This window comes from Aedes albopictus, chromosome 2 (assembly GCF_035046485.1).
Source record: "Aedes albopictus strain Foshan chromosome 2, AalbF5, whole genome shotgun sequence".
NCBI lineage: Eukaryota > Metazoa > Arthropoda > Insecta > Diptera > Culicidae > Aedes > Aedes albopictus.
In genome coordinates, this window is record NC_085137.1 from 373,562,535 (window position 1) to 373,587,114 (window position 24,580).

The 24,580-nt window shown below is 37.9% G+C and overlaps 1 protein-coding gene and 1 long non-coding RNA gene across 7 annotated transcripts in view; one reads left to right on the top strand and one right to left on the bottom strand.

The window, feature by feature from the left end:
* The window catches only part of LOC109422270 (uncharacterized), a 106,349-nt gene extending 96,770 nt beyond the window's left edge, over window positions 1-9,579 (top strand). For all 6 annotated transcript variants that reach the window (XM_062852952.1, XM_062852953.1, XM_062852951.1 and 3 more), the window contains 2 exons: window positions 8,436-8,590; window positions 8,701-9,579. In XM_062852952.1, coding sequence (XP_062708936.1) covers window positions 8,436-8,590; window positions 8,701-8,901 — 356 coding nt within the window. In that variant the 3' untranslated portion in view covers window positions 8,902-9,579. The remainder of the gene's footprint in view (window positions 1-8,435; window positions 8,591-8,700) is intronic.
* Window positions 9,580-14,071: 4,492 nt separating this feature from the next.
* Window positions 14,072-23,931, bottom strand: LOC134288356 (uncharacterized). Its single transcript, XR_009997918.1, has 2 exons — window positions 16,993-23,931; window positions 14,072-16,927 (listed from the first exon to the last, which is right to left on the bottom strand). It is a non-coding gene; the product is annotated as an uncharacterized LOC134288356 (long non-coding RNA).
* Between the last annotated feature and the right edge of the window lie 649 nt (window positions 23,932-24,580).

Here is a 24,580-nt window from a genome sequence, read left to right on the forward strand (position 1 = left end):
TAGTTGTCAAAATTTCATTGCAATCGGTTAATTAAATCCGGAGATATAATAGCTCAAAGTTGGCTATCGGATAATTTTACCTTTTTCAAGAATATTTTTAACTTCGTGGAAAATTGCCCGATCTTCCCCAAATTTTGACCACTAATACACAACTAGTTGATGAACTCACAGTAAAAATTTGAGAATATTCGACGCACTTTTCGAAAAGCTACAACTAGTTGAACAATTTTTGAAAAGTGATAATTTGGCCTGTCCCGATCATTTTGTCTATCCCCTGTATGATAATGGTAGCCTAAAAAGTGGGTATCAACTAACTTCGCGCCCAATGGTCATAAGACAAATAGTGAAAATATAGATTTGAAAAACCAGGCCATATTAATCCAGAGTCATGTAGCTTCACACTAGATGAAACCAGCAATATATATGCTGATATTGTGAGAAAATTTAAAAACAAGTTTTATGAAACTTAGCGACTTGTGTATTTTTCAGTGGTTTAAAAATTCTGATTGTCTTCAGCTTCAGGCGCCGTCTTGTACAGGTTATTGGTATTTTTTTAAATGACTTTTCAAAAAAATAGCCTGTTAGAGATAATGAAGCGTTCAAACATAAATTGATTAACATCAAATGGACGAAAATGAGAAGTTGAGAAACACTTTCGCATTTTCCTGCCGCATATTGTATACACTTCAAGAATATTCAAATGTTTTTGGCCATCGCTAGAATCAGAAACAAATTGAAAAGGCCATTTCCCTTGGAAAAAGGGAGCACAGTGTGAATCAATTATATCACGCCTACAAGTTATTATGCGTTCCATGAAAAATTGTTGCACAAAGTTTTGAAAACGCGCAGATATGCGCAGTTGCATTTAATCGTTTCGGTGTCTTCTGCGCGGTCATTTTTAGTTAATTCCCGCACTTATTGTATACGATACGAATATGATATGATGAACTGGGGACGAAATATGAGCGATTTTGGACATTTTTGCGCGATAATCCACGGCGGAACGCGCAATGCAACCAGCTGTATTATAACGACTTCAGAATAATCAATACATAATCTATTACCTTACACCTGGCATCCACGCACCAACGAGACACCGAGAACTCAGTGGTCTACTGCCTTGTGCAAGTGATTAGAAATAATCACTTCCTTCATTTTCCTCATATTGACCTGCAATCTGACGTAGTAGACGCCATTTCTGCCTCAAAAAATATAAGATCACCAACACTCAGGAGTTCTGGGATTTAAATATTACATGAACTCTAAACCGATACAAAATAGGGTATGTGTGCCATCAGTAATCTCACGCTCCCATATTCATCCTATTCGAAAACAAGCGATTACGGCATCGATTGATACCGTTCTTTTTGTTTTCATGGGGGCTCACTTCCTAACAAAAATTACAAATAGGGTAGGTAATCAAAATTTGAACCAAATTGCAGCTTTCCGAAGTAGCGCAAATTTTGAGTGATTTTTTCTCCCACATGGAAATAATTTACTACGGCAAAATTTTATGTACATGAAAGCCACGGGTATAAGCTTTCCGTTAAGTGGTAAAAAGTTTGTATTTACACCGAATTTCATTGAAAAATTCGATTATTCGTCAACAATGGTTTTAATCTTAATTTGAACCATCGTAATCATAATTTGAACCAATTTTAATCTTAATTTGAACTACTGGCGGCAGCAGCTCGAGCATCTCCCCCAACAGCCAATTTCGTGCTGAACAATAGGAAAACACATGAATCTGCTAATTCGCATAACTATTTTTCATTAGGCAGTGGAATTTCAACTAAGAATGTTTTAAACTCTTCACGAACTTGGAAACTAAATTTGGAATTTTCCATCCCCCAAGAGTAAACAAAACAACCACTAGCGCAGTCTGTTGGCCAACACTAGAAGCTCGCCCCCGTTTACTAGTTCAAATTTAGATTACAAATGGTTCAACTTAAGATAACATTCTCCAAGTAAGAATTACTTAAATATGATAATTTTATGACAAATAATGCGAAATATTATTCGGTTGGTCGATTCTACGATAAATAAGCTTTCATTTGACGTGTTCACATATTGTGTGTGATACAATGCATGAGCTGTACGAGTGCACCGAAAATGTGCTTTCTCTGGGGGGAAATGGGTGAAATCACAGTGATTTTTCAATTGCTTGTTTTCCATGAAAAAAAAACGCGATATTATATTATTGCGGAAAGCTGTTTAACATCTTTTTCGGAACAATATTTGCCTAAAAAGTACGCCGTTTCAATGAATTTCGAAATGGTTCAAATTAAGATTACAATTTGACTAGTTCAAAGTTTGATTTCTTACCCTATAAGAAACAAAACAAACAGCGCGAAGGATTGAATCGTAAGATGAAACTGGGAGCCACATGCTTAACCCTTCTTCGGCATTGGGGTCATACACTACGTCAGCGAGCTGCTGCCAACGTGATGCAAAAGGAAGGTTAATAAGGGAACCAATACCCTATAAGGATGAAATTCCTGAAACAAAAGGGTGAATTTTATTTTTTATCAACAGAAATGTTTTGTAGAAACTTGTTTATATAATTACGTGAAAATTGTTGTTTAATTTTGTTGTCATGGATGCAAAAATTAAGTCAAAATCCATTATCTTCTTTATGAAAGACAATACTGAATTTCTTCTGAAACTCCTTCTAGCATTCTTTCAGCAATTCCACCCAAAAATAATTTAGGGATTCATCCTGAATATTTTTAGGAATTCATTCAAAGATTTCTTCCAGGATTCTTTCATTGACTTCTAACTTGATTCCTTAATTAATTTCTCCCGGGATTTCCCTAGAAATTTTTACTAATTTGCTGATGATTAGAAATTTCTCCTGAAATTCTTAAGAGATTCCTACAGGGATTTCTTCATCGATTTTTCCCGAGGTTCTGATATGGATTTCTTTCGGCATTTTTTTCGGGATCTTTTCAGAGATTCGCTCCGAAATTTCATTCATTGGTCTTACACGGGATTTCTTGAGGGTTTCTCCTAAAACTCCTTCGAGGATTACTCCAGGAATGTTCTGTAAAAAAATCCCCAGGAATTCTTTCTTGAATTCCGTTGGCCATTCCTTTCTCGAACCCTTCAAGGAATCCTCCAGAAATTCCTCCTAGGTTTACTTTTTCATTCAGGTATTATTTCAAGGATTAATTCTTGGGATTCTTGTAGGGATTTTTTTTTTTAAATTCTTCCTGAGATTCCTTCGTTGATTTTTCCCGGAATATGTTTTGCCATTATTTCAGATATTCCATCCAAAATTTATTGAGGTACTCCTATGGGGATTTTACTTGGATCCTTTCAGGGATTCTCAAGATTGTTTTTTCCGTAATTCACTCATTTTTTCTCCCCGAGTTTAGGAATTTATTTCAGTATTCTTTTGGAATTTTTTCCCCAGATTCTTTTAACCATTCCATGGGGGATCCTTTCAGGGATTTCTTCAGATTTCTCCTGGAAATACCTGGGGGATCCCTCTTGGTATTTCTCCAGGGATTTCTCCGGAGATTCCCACATTGCTTTTTCTTGAAATTCTACCAGAGATTCCTCCATGGGTTCTATCAGGATTCTTTCTCGGGGGATTTTTTCGATGATTCCTCCAGGATGTTCGAAAGGACTCCTTTTGAGATTTTCCTGGGATTACCTACTCTTAGTTTTTTTTTGATTTTTTTTCAGAGAATTCGGTCGGGTTTCCTTCAAAAATTTCTCCTGGGCTTTTTTCATGGACTCCTTCAGGAATTCCTCTAAGGATTCTTTTATTGATTTCACATGGGATTCCATCTGGCATTTTCCAGGTATTCCTCGCGATATTCATTTGGTGATTCGTTCAGAGATTTTTGAATTCTATATTGATTCTTCCAGAAAACGCTTTAGAGATTTCACCTGAAATTTTTTCATGTATTTCCACGAGATTTTTTCAGGGAATCATTCTAAATTTTTTCAATGATTTCTCCAAGAATCCATTTGAGATTGCATCATGAATGTCTCCCGTGAATACTTCCAAGGGTTCTCTTAGTATTTCCTTCAGGATTCTCTCAGAGACTACTCTTGGGATTCTTCAACAAGAGATTATCACTGGATTCTTTCATGTATTGCTCCTGGGATTCCTTTAAAAAAATTTGCTGGGATTTCTCCTGAATTATTCAAAGAATTTCTCCAGGGAATCTATCCGAGAATCGTCTATGGATTCTTCCTTCCGGGATTCCTCCCAGGATTTCTTATGGATTTTTCTTCTAATACTGAATTCCTTCAGACAATATTCTCGGAATTCCTGCGGGGATTACTACCTGGGTGAGAGATGGGGTTTTTAGCGGACTCTTTTATAGTGTAACAAGTCATGTATCAAGTATCAAGTATGGGAAAATATGCACAAGGGGCTGGAAAATGTAAAAAAGGTAAAAAACGTAGATCCGTAGAACGTAGATTCAACAAATAAATAAATCCATACAGAAGAAGAAGAAGAAGAAGAAGAAGAAGAAGAAGAAGAAGAAGAAAAAGAAATTGAAACTCTTAAAATGATGCAACATTTTGAATTGTCCTAAATAATCACCTTGGCCAAATAGGGAACCACCATGGCAATAACTGGTACCCTCAGCCTACTTATCACAAAGTTTGAAAATTTGAAGGTTAAGTTGTTTTGAGGATTGTACAATGTTTGTAAAAAAAATGCAAAAAAAAAATCATAACATTATCAAAAAATGCTGCAGTGAATATTTATGCGTGATATATTTCGCGCAATGGTTACCAGACTGGACAAGGTGAAATTACGACAATAGTACATTCCAGGTAGTTAAAAACGAGTGTGTTTAGTGAAGTAGTCCCAAAAACAAAAATTAAATAGCTATTTTACATACAAGAAGCCCAAAGGGAAACTCGCGGTAATAATCAATGTAACGAAGAGCGACATACAGTTTTATCCTTGAAAAAGACGAAATACACATGGACGAAACGTAGGGCAATACAAACAAGTCGTTTTGATTTTCCCTGGACTGAGCGAGTTTGTGATAATAAGTTGAAGACACAATCAATGTGTGATAATTAGATATTCTAAAACAAATTATTGCTTCATCGACGCCTATGCTCGGAGTACCGTAAACTGGGGTCAAATCGATCAGCGGGGTGAAATTGATCATTCGGGTACTACATTTTAATTCCATAATAGTAACTTCTAAGCGTCGTAATAATCATAAAAGTTTTACTTCATCTAGTTCATAGATGCCTAAAGATGAGTGTGGACTTTTAATTTTTTTTAGAAAAAAGTTAGTTTTACCTTATTTTTTTTAAGAATTTGCAATGTATTTCTCACTTAGCTGAAATCATTGCTACTAAACAATCGATTGCCAACAGGACTCCCCGCAAATTTTATGTTTTAAAATTTTTGTGGAGCCTTGGTTGGGAAGTTATGTAGCTGTTCTGAACATGAATAATTTCAAAAAATGTTTATTTCATGATATAATAGTCATTTATTGTGTGGAAAATACTTATTTTAATGGAAATTGCCTGCCTTTAGGCGCTAAGTAAGAAAATTCATTATTTAATTTTACAATTTAAGTGTCAAATTCTCTAGTTGTAAGAGTTTCAACACATTGTTCGGGTTTAGAAGAGCAAAATTAATTGTGTGCTGATTACAATTTTTGATTTTTGTAATTATTTGAAGTTTAAATTTGTTGATAAAAATTCTGCCACATGGTTCCATGAAGATCCGCGGGGTACTGATTTTACAGAAATTCTTTTGGAAGTATTTGAATTGCCGCCGATGTTATCCACAAAAGTTGTTTTAAGGTGATCAATTTGACCCCGGAATACGGTACTCATCTTACCTCACAACTCACTAATCAGATATACAAATTGATATAGCCACCGACACCTGTTGGAAAAGTTTTTATCTACTAGCAGGAGCTTTCTACTTCATGTACTGAATTGCCTTGTGTCAACCCATGAGTTAATTTCGTTAAGAGCATAGCCCGAACAATTGAATGCGTACTAAAGGTGGCGCACACTGAGATGGATGCAGCTCTTGGAAGTTCTTTTCGCTTCCAACCAATCCTAATGGTGTTGTTATTCTTTTGTGTTGATTTGTTTCGACTGTTGTTGTAGGTGGAAAAAAGTTCACAAATCATGTGAAAAAAGAAACCTAGGGAAAATCACCCACAGGTCGGAATCAGAAATGGCTAGCCGGAAATTGGATTTCAGTCAGTCAACATTCTATTTTCCCGAACTAGAGCGGGGTAGGTATTGTATCTCTCGGAATTACCGCTGGTTACAAACCATTTCAATTTTGTTACTTCTTGGGAGTGAAACGATGTAGGGTAAGATGGGGCAAGATGCCATTTTACAAACTTTCATCGTTTTCAATGATTAATAACTATTTGTTGGGCATTCAAAGTGGTAACAACAACTAAACAATATTTTATACTTGATGCTTCTGCAGAAACATTTTGATCGATTTTTAGGGATTTTAAAAGTTAGTTCGTAAAACGGAAGTGATGCAAAAGGTCATCTGCTTTGCGGTAAGATTTCAAATAAGGCGTCCATCATTTTTCGGGCATTTCAGATCGTATTTCCTCGTTCTGTCACACTTTTTCGTATACTCATTACATGGAGTGACACACTTTTACAGTCCCTCTCCTCTCAAAAATGTTAGGCATGGTGACGGTCTTCATATTTAAATTACGTCTAACATAGATAGCGTATAGTCATCACCAACCATGCGCCATGTTGGAGGCTCTCGTTAGAAACACATGGCTAATAATAAAATTACAAGAATACCTTAATTTCAAGCAATACGAATCAGATGTTACCAATTTACATTAAGAAATCACAATATTTAACGTGAGTTTGTCCACCTGGCTTCTAGAAGTATGTGTTATGCCAGCATATCTTGGCACCATTCACCTATAGTAATGATCAAATCACATTCAGGAATGAGTTTATTTGTTGGGTAAAATACCCAATTTGGTTACACAACCTAACATGTAAATACACACCATATCAACGTGTAGAAAACTAATATATTCAGTATACAGAGGGGAAAGCTCATAATAGTTCAGACATCCCAAACAAAAAGTGCTATAAAATATACTGTTTATGACAACTGTCTCATTATTGTCCACTTGCTCCTATGCAGCCAGAAAATCAAGCAGTAGCCACAGCGATGACGGAAGCATTAGCTCTTTTCGATTGAGCAAAGTTATACCCAGAAGAACGGTCTCTCTTGATACGGAAAGGGATGTGTTTGTCGTTCGGTTGCGAAGCTTTTTGATGTCTGTCTGTCTGTCTGTATGTCAGCTGTTTGTGGCCCCACGTGTCTCGCAGTGCGGTCGGTTCTGATGAAAAAGATGTTTATTTTCTCCCGAGCACAACAACTAACGTTTATAATCGATGACGGCTTGCATTCGTATAGTTGTTTTGCAAAGCCGTTTGCAAGGTGACGAGTAAAAGTCATAAGGTCTTCTAGGGGCTCGTTATGAAGGGTTAAGCGCCGATATTGTTCTTACCTGCTGTCCAATGGTTCTTTTTTTTATTCTTAATCTCTTAAACTAATTTACAGCTCTATTAGTCCACTGGGGCACTACGTGAGCAATTTCAAATGACAGCTGCACTTACATTTTGTACAGCGCCTAGGTTCTATTCTACTTTATCGAACTGGTTGCCTTTCTGCTGCTTTCACTTTTTCTACTTTATACCTAGTAGAATGATGAGCACAAGGATGATGATGGATGGCCGTTGTTCCTTTCCAGTCCGATTGGGGGTCCATTATGAGTAGCAGTTCACCGATGTCCAGGTATCCGGGTCCGTTTGAGCCATGGGGCTCAGAAGAGGGTCAGTGTCAGTTGTTCTCGGGGGAAAAGCAACTGACGAAAAATTGCAAGTGCCGGGGCTGGGAATCAAACCCATGACCATCCGCATATGAAGCGAACGTGTGACCAACTACGCCACGGGACCCGGCTATCCAATGGTTCTTGAGCAGTTAGATTTCATTAACGAAGGAGTTGGTCCTTTGCAGTTTTTCTTTCCCCTGCCCTAATCAACGGTGCTATCGTTACCTAGGCCTTTGGAGCAGTCCTGGTCATCAAAGTACTACTTCCACCTTTCAATTACCTGATGTCTTTCTCGTAAACGCTTTAGTTCTCATCCATGGTTCTACTTAAAATCAAGGAAGATATCATAACATAAAGTTCCTGTATCGAATCGATAATCAAGCATATTATTACATCAACGACCAGATTGAAATTTTGAGAATTTACAACGACAAGAACATTCTTTTACATTCAGTTAATCGCTTCAAACGTACCCTAACATAAATTACCAACGTCTGCTCCTATTTGAACACACATCATTTCTACTTATGACAGCTGTTAATGAAATCTGACACCAAATCTATAATGCAACCTTAATTTTCAATTGATTCATCTGCACAGCACTTCCAAATGGAGTCACCTATGAGCCAGCACTGAACGAAGTCAACGTACCCATACTGAACCGTGACCTCTGCATCGAATGGTTGGAGAATCTGAACGTGACTGAGGGGATGATCTGTGCCGGCTACCACGAAGGGGGACGCGACGCTTGCCAGGTAATTGAAAATTTAAATATCCTTTATCCGCCGATACAAAAAAAACGAACTGAAACACAACACCCATCCTGCCATTGGCCGCAACTTTTCAACGTTAATCTCGTTTAAAGGGCGACTCCGGTGGACCACTGCTGTGCCCGTACCCGAACGAGAAGGACCGCTGGTTCGTCGGCGGTATCGTTTCGTGGGGTGTCCGCTGTGCCCATCCCAAACTGCCGGGGGTGTATGCTAACGTGCCGAAATTCATACCTTGGATATTGGCTCAGATCAACAACCACTCGGTGCTGCAGACGGACACAATTGGTCGATAATTGGGAATCATTTGACGTGGTATCGATTTTCGGTTTGCTCCAACCGAACGAGAAACCGGAACACAAAAGCGAACCGCCGTCCTCCGGGGGACAACGAGTGATGTGAGTGAGTGTTTGTTCGACAGGGTCTGATGCGCCGTGCTTGTAGGCCAGATAGGACAATAACGTTACACAGGTGATATAATCAGCTCAAATGCGTGCCCGTAATATATTGAGGTAATCAATTACGTTACCCATATCAGTATAGTAAGAGACGTATCATGACAATAACAATGCTTCGATTGATTCACAAATCGATTATGAAAGCCATGGGGATGGAAATTCAGGAAGCCGACGTGCGAGCGAGGACAACAAAAGAAGTTGGGTGATTTTTTTTTTGAACGAAAGGTTTTAAAACATAACGTAATTGACATGACAACACATTTCAACGGATGAAAACTTTATATAAAAAAAATATTCCAAAATCTGAACAGTTGCATCTAGAGTGAAATATAAGAGTTTCAACCAGCAAATATCCAATGTTCATCCAGAAAACTCTTATTTGTTAGAAATTTTGTGATATTTGATTTTTCTAATTTTTATTTTTAAACATCCTTATCATTTATTAGTTTCTGTGACGGCGCCATCCACAAACTGCGTAACTCTTCAGGAAAAGGGGCCAAGGGCGTAGCTTTTCAGTCAGGGAGGGGGGGGGGGGTGTACCAAGGGTGCGACCATTTATTTGCAAAGATTTACATTCATTTGCTATTATCTCAGTTCAGAAGCATGCCATCGAAAAACAATGTATGAATGAATTTAACCTTGTAGTTTTATCTGAAAGTTTGCCGAATAACATTGGGGTCGTACACGTATACCAAAGTCGTGAGCGAGCTGTGAAGGCAACTCTCCACGCGATGAATGTAAATTTCATTCACGCTGCGGAAAGTTGCCGGGGTCCGAGCGGATGTGGAGGCCCCTCGGAGAGATGACCAAAAATGTTTTTCCTTATTTTCAAACACTACTTGAGTAATATGAAAAATAAAGCTAATGTTAGCAACGAAAAAAGGTGTTTGTGGGGGCCCCCAAAATGTGGGGGCCCGGGGCCCGCCCCCCCCCCCCCCCCCCCTTAGATCCGGCCCTGGGTATGCGTGTGCGACCCCAATGTTATTCGGCAAACTTTCAGATAAAACTACAAGGTTAAGTTTATCCATACATTGTGTTTCGATAGCATGCTTTTGAACTGAGATAATAGCAAATGAATGTAAATCTTTGCAAATGAATGGTCGCAACCTTGATTTGTACCTACATATTTGTTTTTATAAATAAACGCAACACGATGTAATTGAATATAACACTAGTTTACAAAATAAAACGAAAGTCGTGAACTTCTGTCAACGACCAGAATTTTTGAAGCATAATTTAGCGCTGATTTCGAAACCGTGCTTCAAAAAATTTAAAGTAGAACAGTTTTTGAGTTTTAGCTCAATATCGAGTTTTACAACTTTTTAAAATATGGAATTTAATAAAATTCAAATATCTTGCGTTTTGTTCAACCAATTTTAAATCTTTTTCCATGAATTAAAAGCAGAATATAATACCATTCGATCATCTGAATGCAGGTTTTGCGCCAGATTGATGAAATTCAAGATATTGGCAGGGTTTGGGGACGATCTCCTTAAATTTTAGCAAAAGTTCCAATAAAATATGAAGAAATGTATTTTTTTCAATAAGAAAAAAACAATTTAAAAATTCTTTCTCAACGTTTATTTGGCATATCATATGTGGGTGAGTTACAGTAAAAAATTCAGCTCAATCGGAGCATTGATTACGGAGAATGAGATGTGTGAAGTGAGCGGCTTTGCTTAAAAATAGTACAAAAATCGATTTCAAATCATCAAGCTTGTATGGAAAGTCGAAAAAATTTCCGCTCTACTGTAATTTTTTTCCTTCGCGTTTTCGAACTCAGGGCATGATTCTACACCAAAAACGATCATCAGCTTACCGAGTTCAAAAATGCTGTAAACTAGTGTTATTAGAATAGTTTATTTTTTATATATTTTTCCTCCAGGAATTCTCCCTGGAAATTCTTCAAGGAGTCCCTGTTAGAGTCTCTCCGGGAGTTCCCCCAGATATTCTTCTAGGATGTTCCTCCGATAGGATGAATTCCTAGAGAAACTTCCGGAGGAATTCCTGGAGGAATTTCCGGAGGCATTCCTGGAGGAATTTCCGGACGAATTCCTGGAGGAATTGCCAGACGAATTTCTGGAGGAATTTCCGGACAAATTTCTGGAGAAATTTCCGAAGGAATTCCTGCAGGAATTTCAGGAGTAATTCCTGGAGGAATTTCCGGAGTAATACCTGGAGGAATTTCCGGAGTAAGTTTTTGGTCATTGATTACTTGGTACTTCTCTGAATTGTCATCCGATGCTAAGTAACGGCTGCATCACGCATACCAACGCATAAAAGTTTCATTTATTCAACGGATCAGTGTCAAAATGGATCGAATTGTGGTCCCTATACGGAGTTGTCACTACGTTAGACTTCGATGCATTATGTAAATATTTGGCCAGCAATTCCATGCAAATTCGGTCCCTGAAGGATATGTTTTGCTCCAACGCCAATGGTATGAACTTCCCCGCTCTGAGACTGAGGCGAAGTGTGATTCGAGGACATTTTGTGTCAGTCTGCCACAGCACGACCCTCACGTATAATGCTGCGTATTTTTCCCGTAGTACTGACCGAGATGCGACACGTGCTTGCACTTGTTCTGATTCATCAAAGAAAAGAAACTGTTTTTTTTTACTCCAGACGACGATACTGTTTACGATATCGGATCATCATGTGCAAGATGAAATGGAAACATGTATGGTAAATTCCGTCGTTTTAAATTGCCATAACTTGTATTGAAACGAATATGGCTTAAACTAAACCAATATAGGGTAAGTGTACCAATTATGGCTATAGCACCAATTATACGCCATAGTTGATTTTCACCCGTTAACGATATAAATCAATCAGAAAAAAATTGTAAACAACAGATCACGTTCAGAAAAGATGGTTGCACTCATTTAAACTTCACATTTTATTCAAATTATGGCAGAAATAAATCATTTTCCTTAAAATTTCGGCTTCCTTGCACCCATTTTCGCCATAGTGTACCAATTATGGCTAATCCCATAAGGAATGCATACAAATAGTGCGAAAAGGAATCAAAGTTATAAAATATATCCATAACTGGTACAGGGTTCCTATCATTATTGGCACACGCTGTTATACATACTAAAAGTAGTTGTGGCTCCGTTTCTATATTTTTCCTGTAAAGTATGGAAACTAAGCTGTCTTTTAACATATTGATGACATTCGTTGGTCTTCTCGTTATATTTGTACAAATCGTTTTCCTTAGGTAGTGCCATATTTGGTACAGACACCCTAGTTGCAGAATATTGTAAGACAGTTGATGCAATAAGTTTATGAACATAACAGATTAGTGTACTTTTTGATTATGTAATGAAACTGTTGATTAACAATCATTTGCTATATTTATGTCCATGCTTTTTGTAGATAGGGTAAAAGCTCCCCTAGTGGAGGTAAAACCAATATTGGAGGTAGTGGCAATTAAGCACTATTTCGACCAAAAAGCTTGCAAATGACATTTTTAATAGATGCATCATACCTAATTAATAACATTAATTCAGTTTTGGGTTCAGAATTTGCCGAAAAACCTATTTTAAACAATTATATTCCTTTTTTTGCTCCTTTGCACCTACACTCCCGTTCAAAAGTTTGGGGTCACCCCCTCAAAAACATGTCATTTTTTTAGGCCCATATCTCCACCAATTTGCGTCCGATTTCAAAACCCTAGGTTTCATTCAAAAGATAATAAGTCAAAGAAACTTTGAACATGATTTAAAAGAAACTTTTTCAAAAAAATTGGTTTGTAAACTTAACCCAAAGTTGCCAAATTTTCTAAAAAATGAATATAAACTTACGGCAGTGTCGCTGGAAGTTGGGTCGACCAAATTTTAAAATGAGAGCGGTAATATGACCCATTTTCTATTAGCTTTCAACTGCTTTTTATAGAACTTAGCTAAAAAATATAGAAAAAAAATTATTAAGTAAATTAATCCTTGATGTCATCGACCAAAAGTTTGGGGTCACCCCTTAATATGATGTATCGGCCAAAAGTTTGGGGTCACTTTCGTAAAACATGGAAAAGTGATTTGGTGATATCTTCGTCATCTATAGTTCAATTTTAATTATTTTTGGCTCATTTCAAAGATAATCACCTAAATTTACGTTTGATGCCTTCAACTTAACGTATTTAACGATTTTTGTATATAAAAATGTTATGTAAAGTTAGCACATTTTACCACGCTTCAAAAAATGAGGCAACTTTACGTTAAGTTTTAGTATGTAAATTTCAACAAATATGTGTGGTTAAGTATCATTTATTTTGTTTCAAATAAGCCAAGAAGAATTAAAATTGAATGAAAGCTGACAAAGATATCAACAAATCACTTTTCCATATTTTACGATAGTGACCCCAAACTTTTGGCCGATACAGCATTTTGAGGGGTGACCCCAAACTTTTGGTCGATGACATCAAGGATTAATTTACTTAATAACTTTTTTTCTAGATTTTTTAGCTAAGTTCTGTAAAAAGCAGTTGAAAGCTAATAGAAAATGGGTCATATTACCGCTCTCATCTTAAAATTTGGTCGATCCAACTTCCAGCGACACTGCCGTAAGTTTATATTCATTTTTTAGAAAATTTGGCAACTTTGGGTTATGTTTACATACAAATTTTTTTGAAAAAGTTTCTTTTAAATCATGTTCAAAGTTTCTTTGACTTATTATCTTTTGAATGAAACCTAGGGTTTTGAAATCGGACGCAAATTGGCGGAGATATGGGCCTAAAAAAATGACATGTTTTTGAGGGGGTGACCCCAAACTTTTGAACGGGAGTGTATAATGGTGGCAGTGTTCCAATAGTGGCGCGTCCCATAAGAATTCAATGGGATGCGCCACTATAGGAACCAATGTTGAATTTTACCTCCATAATAGGAACCGTGTACCTATAGTTGGTGCAAGTGATTTATTAGAAAAAAACTGAAATAAACAATGGTTTTTACATTTTTCCTAGCAAATTTAAGTGAAGCTACTAATAGCAACACTATTGGTAAATTTACCCTATGATAAATTTTAATGAGTTTTAACAAGTTTCGTTCTATCACTCTTTATTTTAATCATTTATCAGCAATGAGACATTGAAAAAGTGTGTGGGTGGGAAGTAATAAATGGTAATTATTTGCAAGTTGCTGGTTGAAACTCCTACATTACAGATGCACTTTAAATGAATGAGCTTTTTGAACAATAGTTTGATTGAAAACATATCAAGAGAAATGGATAATATCAACTTTCATGGTATGGAAGTGAAGAAAAATAACGGAAAAATTACAAATCCACAATGACAATAAACATTCCACAGGTTGATTATTTAAACCATAAGTAAATTGTCTATTGTTTGTTTGATATACATAGGTAAGCTATCTGTTTGTTTTATGTTTTGAAGCAGTTGAATGTGTTTGTCTGCTAAAAGAAATGAAACTAACGACAATAAACAACCAGAGCACAAGTTGAACGAAAGCACATTTTACTCATCATAATACAATATAATATTTTGCCAAAGACACTAACACTACAAATATAAACGAAACGCAGAATCAGAAGGTCGGCCGGTCCGGTCCAAGGGAAAATGTTGTAGAATTAGAAATGGTGCATAACATGACAACTTTTATAACTGCTAGGCAAAGTGTGATCTCGTATGAACACTAGAAAAGATGGTTGACTATATAGGGATCGCGATTTTATTCAGGTTAGATGAAGTATTTTGTTAAGGCGAAGAACTAGGAATGACAGTTGATAGAATGCGTTACTATTTCCGTATATTTATGAAAGCCGTTGTGTCCAATTAGAATAGATTAATTTGATGGAGCGCTTATTAGTTGGTTGTTGTGTCCTGCAAAATCAGTTTTGAGTGTACCGTTCACGCTATAACGTAAGAGTTTTAAACTACAAAATGAATATAATTTAATCCAGTGCTCGCTGCACATATAATGCAGAATCAATTTCATACAAATCAAAGACATTTTCTAGAGAAAAGAAGATACAAATATCGGAGTATGATTTCAATGTTAGCAAAGCGAGGAACTAATATGAACTTTGCACTATATCAGACAAGTGTGATTATCTATAAAAATTATACAAACCGAATGATAGATCAACTACTATCTTTTTGTATTAGTGAACCTTTATAGTAAACAACCATAGGAACCTGTAGAGCTATGTAATTTTAAATTCTTCCGATAGTGGCAAGTTACCTTTTGACATTGTTCACCAAACATGTATCTATAGAAGCAGCCATTTCGCCCCATGAAGAAAGGTATCTTATGGACAGAATCATTATTACTATAATCGTCCTATAGGAAAACAAACAATGAAGCATACGATGAACTAGGAAACTGCTGCATAATGAGCCTAACAATATATACATATTATCAAGCTGAAAAGTATCAATAAGACAATAATTGTTCGGAATAATTGGAGAGGGCTACATGTTCAGGTAAAAGATGGCATAAACGACTCTGCTATAAACCATAAAAGAAGTTAATTTGTAAGGAAATTATTTGGAAAACCTAACACATACCATTAATATGAACACATTTTATATTCATGAAAATTCTGAAAAAAACTGATAAGCAGGCTTGTCCGCACTGAGCGCATGAAAATTCTGCTCTTTGGATTTACACCTTCAAGCACATCATAAATTAGAAATCTTTCCATCTTATCAGATAGAAGGATGTTGAAATATTGTAAATGTCATTTCGAACTGTCAAAAAACCGCACCGCAGCGCCGCACGGGCCGTTCAAAGTGAAATTCACTAGAGTGTTTTCACCCGGGTGAAAATCTCTTTGCGCGCTCCGTGTGGCTCTGCGGTGCACGCTAAGGTCAATTTACCCAAATATGAGTAAAGTATACTCATAATCGCCAAAAAGTGCACAACCTCATTTTATGGGTAAAGTGGCTTTACTAACTTATGGGTAAACGAGCACTACCCAAATATGAGTACTTGTGCTAACGAAAAATATAGGTAAATTTAACTCATATTTGCGTAATGAGATTGTGTTATAATTTTCAAAGTTTTCTCGGAAAAAAAATGATGAAACATACATAATTGGTTTTTCTTTTTACTTAATTTAGACTTTATTAACTTTGATAGTTACATTCTACTCACTTATAAATAATCTATTGTACTCCGACTCCCAGAGGTTCAGACTTTTCTGTGCATTGGCTTGGCGCTTCCGGACGGTAATCAGGATGAGTCGCTCAGACGGGTTGCGGTTGGCTCTGGTGCGGGAGAATCGGAATCGTCGATCTGGTTGGGAAGTACTGATGGAAAACACACGTGATGTTTTTATGGGAATGTTGTAACAGGCTATTGATTCAGCGTATTTTTGATCGGATCACCGTTTCCTTGCCGCTACAACCAAATTCGGCCTCTCTGGAGTTCGCAGTTTATATGATGACTGGACGAATTGTTGAGGGACACGCTCGGGGACACTTAGTGCTGCAAAAGCTTGATATGGAAATTCCATGGGCGATTCGCGATATCGTGCAAAGATATCCATTGTCATTGGGACCTGAAATTATAATAAAAAAGTTACCAATTGAACTATTTATTGCTATTTGTCTTAATTGCTTGCCTTTTTCAAATCACATGGATTTTATCTCGGATTTTATTAAACCTTCCCTGCTCAAGTGATGCCAATTGTTAATCACACAGGTTTTTCTTGCTCCCGGCGCTACCGCCCGGTTATTTGAAGAAAAGACGGTACCGGTGGTAATCCAGCAGAGTCCCTGACAGAGTCCGAGCTATTGATTGTGGTTGATCATGAGAAGGTTCTGGAACCGAATTCGGTCTTGCTGGACGGAGGAGTGTGCTGAATGTGGCAACTCGCGATCAAGAGAATCTTTCATCATTGTGACCTGAAATGATAAATAATATAGAGAAATAATCAATTAAATGAAAGTTTAATTATTTATTGGCTTACCTTTTAATGAAATCTGTTTAGAAGTTCCTGCTCCAGCGTGTTGATCAGTCTGTTTTTTACAAACACTTATTTTTCAGCCAAATATGGGTGAAGTTCAGTTACCCATATTTGGGTAAATTGACTTTACTGCTAATATGAGTAAATTTTACCGTTTTTTCTCAGTATATTTTACCCATATTATGGGTTTTAAATGCAAAACCCAAATATGGGTAAATCGACTACCTATTTATAGGTAATCTGACCTTAGCGTGTGCGGTTTTTTGACAGTTCGAAATGACATTTACAATATTTCAACATCCTTCTAGCTGATAAGATGGAAAGATTTCCAATTTATGATGTGCTTGATGATGTAAATCCAAAGAGCAGAATTTTCATGCGCTCAGTGCGGACAAGCCTGCTGATAAGAGACATTAAACTTTAAGTGATTTGATATGAAGCCCATTAAGTTCAGGTTCGAAGTTCAAATTCATAATACAGATCACCAAAATAACATTACAATGTTTTGTTTGTATAAAAAAAACATCAAAAGAACATGAATTGTCAATCATATAAACCGTAGTGCAAACCAAATCAATGAACACAGAGAGACAATAATTGTAAAATAGCCATCGCTCAAAAAGCTAATCTTTGGGTTGTATAACTTTGCAGCCAGCCATCGTCCTGCAAATGGAAACAGAAATGTCGAATCTTTTATGTTTAGTGGATTAGAAAAAACAATCGGACAACACGTGAACCGACGACTTGTGACAATACTTTCCGGTGAAAATATGCGTGGGTTTCAGCTTTAACTAAACTATAGGAGATAAAACTACAAAAAAAAACAGAACAAGACAAAACAAATACGCTAGAAAGTTGAAAACAATACACTGAAACACATATAACAAAATGGGATCGAAATTGAAACGAACGCGAAGTTGTGTAGAGCACTAGGGTGCAATTGGTTATAGTTCGCAGTTACTGATCGCATTAGAAATATTATGTGTTCTAGGAAGCGTCTAAATGTTGTGGACAGAGAATTCGAGAAAGGTTGCGAAATTTTGAGATATGTGACAAAAACGGTTAGAGTAAAATTTTGGTTCGATGCGTTTGAGCTTCGATGATTTTATCACAAATCCCCTTAAATCCCTTCCAGCGCTACGGAAACCCCCTGAAACCTACAGGAACACCTCTGAATCTCCATGAAACGTTTTTGACACTCGCAGAAACCTCCTGAAATGTCCCTGAAACCCCTTCGGAACCCCCTGGAATGCTTCTGAAACCCTTTGAAAACCAATTGAATGAAATCCCCTGAAACTTCCTGAAACCACCTAAAACGCCCCTAAAACCCCCTGAGACCCCATGGAACTCCCTTGAAAACCCCTGAAACCCCCTGAGATCTCCTGGAATACCCAGGTAACCACTAAGCATTTGAATAAACCGTGTATCAGCCCGTATTACGCATTTAAACTGCTTGCTGCCCTACATAAGCAGTTCGAATGCATAGCTGCCTTAAGTTAGCATAAACTGTGCTGCTCAAAAGCTTTCGGCTGTTAATTAGCATTTCAACTGCTTGAAGTGGTTTCACTTGGCAGCATACAGAATGCTTTTCAACTGCTCTTTAAATGCTAGGAGCAAAAAGGTTGGGAGATATGTTACGCATTTGGCAACACATTTTGTCTCTCTCTTACAGAGCCTCTGCTTCTGTTTACAAATTTGTGCATCTTATTTGTTTCTTCATTTTCCCCTACTCATCCAAAAGCACCAAAGAAAACATTACTGCAGCTGGATTGGATTGGGAACTTGTCCATCAAAAAATCACCAATTATGTATCATTTCGTCGGAAAATATGTGCTGAATAGGTGGATGCTCTGGTGGATCATAGGATTGTTTGAAAGAGGGAAAAAGCAATCTTATTCCACAGATATTTAAAAGAAGGGATCGTAATGCTCTACCACAATGAAATATCTTAATGAAAACAAATTTTGGATGTTGAATCTGAAGCTGTTACTGAATCATTCTTTATATTGGCGATTAAATCAACGCACGCCACCGGGACAGCTTTAGCATCGTGGATCAGGAGCAACAGAATCCGAAGCAGATATGATTAATCAATCTCCGGATCGTAAGTTCAAACCTACATCATTACAAAAATCAGCAAAAATGTACCACCTAGCACCGGCTGGAATATGGAATGACGATGAAGCGGGGAAGCAGGCTTGAGAGAACGAGAAGCAGACGTCAATCTATTTTTTTTTTTTTTTGCTCGACGAGGCGTTACGCTTCTTTGACATTTCATCACGACGTTCCTGAAGGGATAGCACTAAGACAGCCCGTTATTTTGCCAAAACCTGCTGTGAGGTAGCACTATAGGCGCATATACGGCTAATTGGCATTAAACGCCTTGTCGTAAAGGCTACTATAATGCTGAAGGAATGCTATTTTAAATGCTTACTGGTTACTTGGGTACTCTTAGAGCATCTCCGAAACGCTCCTGGAACCACCTGAAATATCCTTGAGCGCCCGGAAACCTTCCCTTGAAATCCTCTGGAACGCCTCTGCAACTCCATGAAATCCTGAAACACCCTGAATTCCTTTGAAACCAGGGGTGTTAGTCTCTGAAACCCCTCTCGACCGCCCCCACATTTTTTGAGGAGTTTCTCTCAGGATTCTGCAGATAATCCTCCCAGGATTCTGCCGAGAATCCTCCCAGGATTCTGCCGAGAATCCTCTAAGGATAAACTCCCCTGACACCCTTAAAACACCCCTTTCGTAGGTGTAGAATAAGCTTGATGTTAAAATACACATTAATAAAAACAAAAAAAAAAAAAACCCTTTCATATTCTGAAATCCTTTGAGATCCCCTTGCTAAATTTCGAGCAAAATTTTGAAAAAAGGTGTAGAATCATGCCTCGCTATCATCTTATATTGCACAAGTACGTTGAGGAATAATTTTTATATTATATTTTTCTCATTAAGAAAAATCCATACCTTTGAAATCTTTTGAAAAATTTGCGAAAACTGAAGCAGGTTTTTCCATAAACTCGTCAATAACACAACTTTCACTAATCTGTCGCAAAATTTAAAGTACTCATCCATAAGTTCCCTCAGGTATTCCAGCAGGTGTTGCCTCAGGTATTCCATCAAAAGTTCCTTCAGAGATTATTTCAGGAGTATTCAAGATGCCTCCAGGATGCTCCAGGATTTTCTACTGGAGGTCCTTTTGAAATCAGTCTAGGAGGTCCACCAGGGATTCCATCAGAAATTACTACAAGAGTTCCTGCAGAGATTAGTCCAGGAGTTAATTCAGAGATTCCTTCAATAGTTTCAGGGATTCGTGCAGATGTTTTTTTTTTTTTCAGAATTTCCTCTTGGTATTCCTTTAGAATTTCCTGTAGATATCTCTCCAGGTTTTCCTTTAGAGATTCTTACAGCAGGATTCGAAGATTCCTACAATAGTTCCTTCAGGAATTAGTCCAAGAGTTCCTCCTAAGATTTTTCCAGAAGTTCTTTCGGGATTTCCTCCAGAAGTTCTTTTATGGATTCTTCCAGGAGTTCTTCCAAGGATCACTCCTGGAGTTCTTTCGGTGATTTTTGCCAGAAGGATCCAGAGATTTCTTCAGAAGTACCTACAAGAGTTTCTTGAGCGATTCCTATATAATCAGGCATATCTCCAAGCTTTCCTTGAAGGATACTTCATGGAGTTCCTACAAGAACTCCTTCAGATGTTTTTATTTCCAAGGAGGCCTCCAGGATTTCCTTCTTGAATTCGTTCTTGAATTCTTTCGAGGATTCCGTCAGAAAGTTCATCGGGGATTTCTCCTGGGCTTCCTTCTAGGATTCCTGCTGGACTTTTCTCCTGGAATTCCTTCGAGGATTCCTCCTGGAATTCTTTCAGGGATTCCTCCTGGACTTTCTTCGGCGATTCGTCCTGAAATTCCTTCGAGAACTCCTCCAGGAATACCTTTGAGGATTCCTGCTGAAATTCCTGCGAGGATTCCTCCTGGAATGCTTTCGGTGATTCCTCTTGGAATTCCTTCGGAAGCTCCTCCAGAAAGACCTTCGGGGATTTCTCCAGAAATTCTTCCGAGGATTCCTTCTGGAATTCTCCCTGAAATTCCTCTAGTTATTTCTCCTGGAATTCTTTTGGAGATTTCTTTTGAAATTCCTGCGGAGATTCCTCCCGGAATTCTTTTAAGGATTCCTTCGGAAGTTCCTAAGGGGATTCCTCCTGGAATTTTTTCGGGGATTTCTCTTGGAATTCCTTCGGAGATTCTTTCTGGGATTCCTTCGGGGATTCCTCCTGGAATTCCTTCGGGGATTCCTCCGAGGATTCCTCCTGGAATGCCTTCCGAGGATTCCTCCTGGAATGCCTTCTGAGGATTCCTCCTGGAATAGCTCCGAGGATTCCTCCTGGTATTTCTCCGAGAATTCATTTTTAAATTTCTTCGGAGATTCCTCCTGGAATTCTTTAGAGGATTCCTAATGCAATTACTTTGTGTGCTCCTGGAATTTCTTCGGCGATTCCTCCTTGAATTACTTCGAGGATTCCTCTTGAAAGTTCAACGGGGCTTCCTCCTGACCGTGGATTCCTCCTGGAATTTCTCCGGGGATTCATCCTGAAATTCCTTCGGGTATTGCTCCTGGAATTCTTTCGAGGATTCCTTCTGGAATTCTTTCGAGAATTCCCCCTGGAAATCCTCCTGAAATTCCTTCGGAGATTCGTTTGGGGATTCCTCCTCGAATTTCTTCGGAGATTCCTCTAGGAATTCTTTCAAGGATTCATTCGGAAATTCCTCCGAGGATTCCTCCTGGAATTCTTTCCGGTTTTTTTGGAATTCCTTCGGAGATTCTTCCTGGGATTCCTTCGGGGATTCCTCCTGGAATTCCTACGAGGATTCCTCCTGGAATTCCTTCCGAGGATTCCTCCTAGAATTGCTACGAGCATTCCTCCTGATATTTCTCCGAGAATCTCTTCTTAAATTCCTTCGCAGATGCCTCCTGGAATTCCTTAGCTGTAAGGCAGCGTCCATTCATTACGTAACGCAAAAATCGGAATTTTTCGACCCCCCCCCTCCCCCCTCCGTAACGCTTTTTTGTATGAAAATCCTTAAATTTTTGTATGAGCCGTAACGCTCGACCGTACTCCCCCCCTCCCCCTAGAGCGTTACGTAATTTGTGGACGGCGCCTAAAGAATTAGCCTAAATGAACATATATGAACGAATAAAAAAAAAGAATTCCTTTGAGGACTCCTTATGGAATTCCTTTGGGTGCTCCTGGAATTTCTTCGGGGATACCTCCTGGAATTCTTTCGGGGACTCCGCTTGTAATTCCTTCTGGGGTTCCACCTGGAATTCATTTGAGGATTCCTTCTGTAATTCCTCTTGGAATTCCTTCGTGGATTCCTCCTGGAATTCCTTCGAGAATTCCTTCCGCAGTTCCTCCGGAGATTCCTCCGGGGATTCCTCCTAAAATTGCTTCGAGGATCCCTCCTGGGCATCCTTCCGTCATTCCTCCTGAAAATTCTTCGGTTAATCCTCTTCGAATTCCTTCGTGGAGTCATTCTGGAAACCCGTCTGGTTTCCTTCTGGAATTCCTTCGGGGACTCTTCCTGGAATTCTTCGCGGAACTCCTTTACAATTTCAATTTGAGATTCCTTCAAAAGTTTATCAGCTATAGCTAAAAATAACTATTTTGCTGAAATTTGCTTGAAGCTCGATTCTAAATTGAGCACGTTATGTATGAAAAATTCTGTTCGTTGATGACTTTTGTTTTATTTCTGTAAACTAGTGTTAGCTGTCAAAATTGCTAGGAATTTCAAAAATTTGGAAAAAAAAATGCTGAAAGTCAGTAATTCGTATTGCCAAATGCATTCAACACACGCAAAATCAGCAGTTTTCTGATTACCAGCAAACATACTTTTATTTAAATCAGGTGTAATTCTATGAAATATTGAAAGTACTTATAATTTGGTGACGATTGGTGATATATTTTATGATGGAATTACGGACAGTAGCAATAGAACATTGATTTGGTTTCTAACCGTTTGACTCTAAGCAATGGTGAGTTCTGAAAATCTGGAAAAGTGGAGTATGAGTGCAGTAGTGGTCAATAATTAGGATTAGCTCGACATAACCCATCAAAAACGCACACATTGGTAATTGTATTCAGCAGAAACCTAAAAAGTGAAAACTAATTCGGCAAAACTATCCTTATGTATAGTATGAAGAAAAACTGATGCTAGAGTATTTCTAGTATAGAACTGTAGTTGCTATCATTTACCGACATCGGGATCTTCATAGCGTACACTAAACACACATAACACAGACGAACACACGAATCTAATAGCTAAAATGATAGATTTTATGTATTTCTTCATATACAACAGGAACAAATTCATGTTAAGATTTATGGAACTCTAGGATTAGAATTGAAAGAATCACACATATATAATAAAATATTGAGCCAACGGTCAATATAGAACATATAAAAAATAAATCCATACTGTATCGACGCAGAAACTAATGTGCTTTTGATATTGGTAGTATATAGACAATAACTTATATTGAAACAAAAACTAAAACGCTATTATCTGTTATACAGAAAAATTCATGTTAAATAGCAAAACAACACCGAACTGTGTGCGAGTGGATAATAAATTTGATACAAAACAGATCAAACACAAAACAATAAAATATTCCCGTAAGCTTTTTTAGCATACAACAAGCGCTACACAGACACATGAATGCCATAGTTTAAATGACAACAACATAGCATTGCTGGATAAGAAAACTAATTTTATAAAATATTACTAAAAAATGATAACAGATAATCCGCAACTATTATCGCACATATGTCAATGCTAAACGAAATATTGAAAATGCAGTTTTATCGTGAAAACAATATATTATTTTGCAGCCTTTACAATGTATACCACTACATTAACTAGACACCCTTATTGAAATGTTAAAAACGATCAAACGATCAAATCTGACTATACATGTCAATGGTTGCTACTCCGTTATTGATCTGAGCTGGTACCAATTGCACTGAGATCCAAATGAATAAGGGCTGGGACACTCCACTTATTCTCAAAGTGCAATTCTAGCAGCTCATACATTTTGGATCAATACCGGCGCCGGCCACGTCCTTATAGTCAGTTGGGAAGGGAAAGGAATGTTAGAGTGTGCTGGTTGTTGCTACTAAAGACCGAGATCACCTCTGCATCCCCACACCCAGCACGGACTGGGGTATTTGTTAGTCGGAAAGGATGGGAGATCTGGGAGTCACCGTTGGGTCGGTGATGCGATCCATGGATAGGGGTTATTTTTATAGTGTATAGATTGTGTGGTGAATGAGGTGAATAAGGTCAAGCGGCACAGCACGCTTTGGTTGCATAACTTGTAGGCGTTATATACACTGTGCTGTGAGTGGAAATTGGAAGGGAGGGAAACGACTTTTTTCCAATTCGTTTCTGGTTCTAGCGATGGCTATGAACATATGAATATACATGAGTTGTAGAGAAGAGAGAGAGAGTGAGAGGAAGTGGATAGAAAGATACAAAGTAGGATGAAAAGGGACGGGCCAGGGATTGAACCCATGACCTTCTGC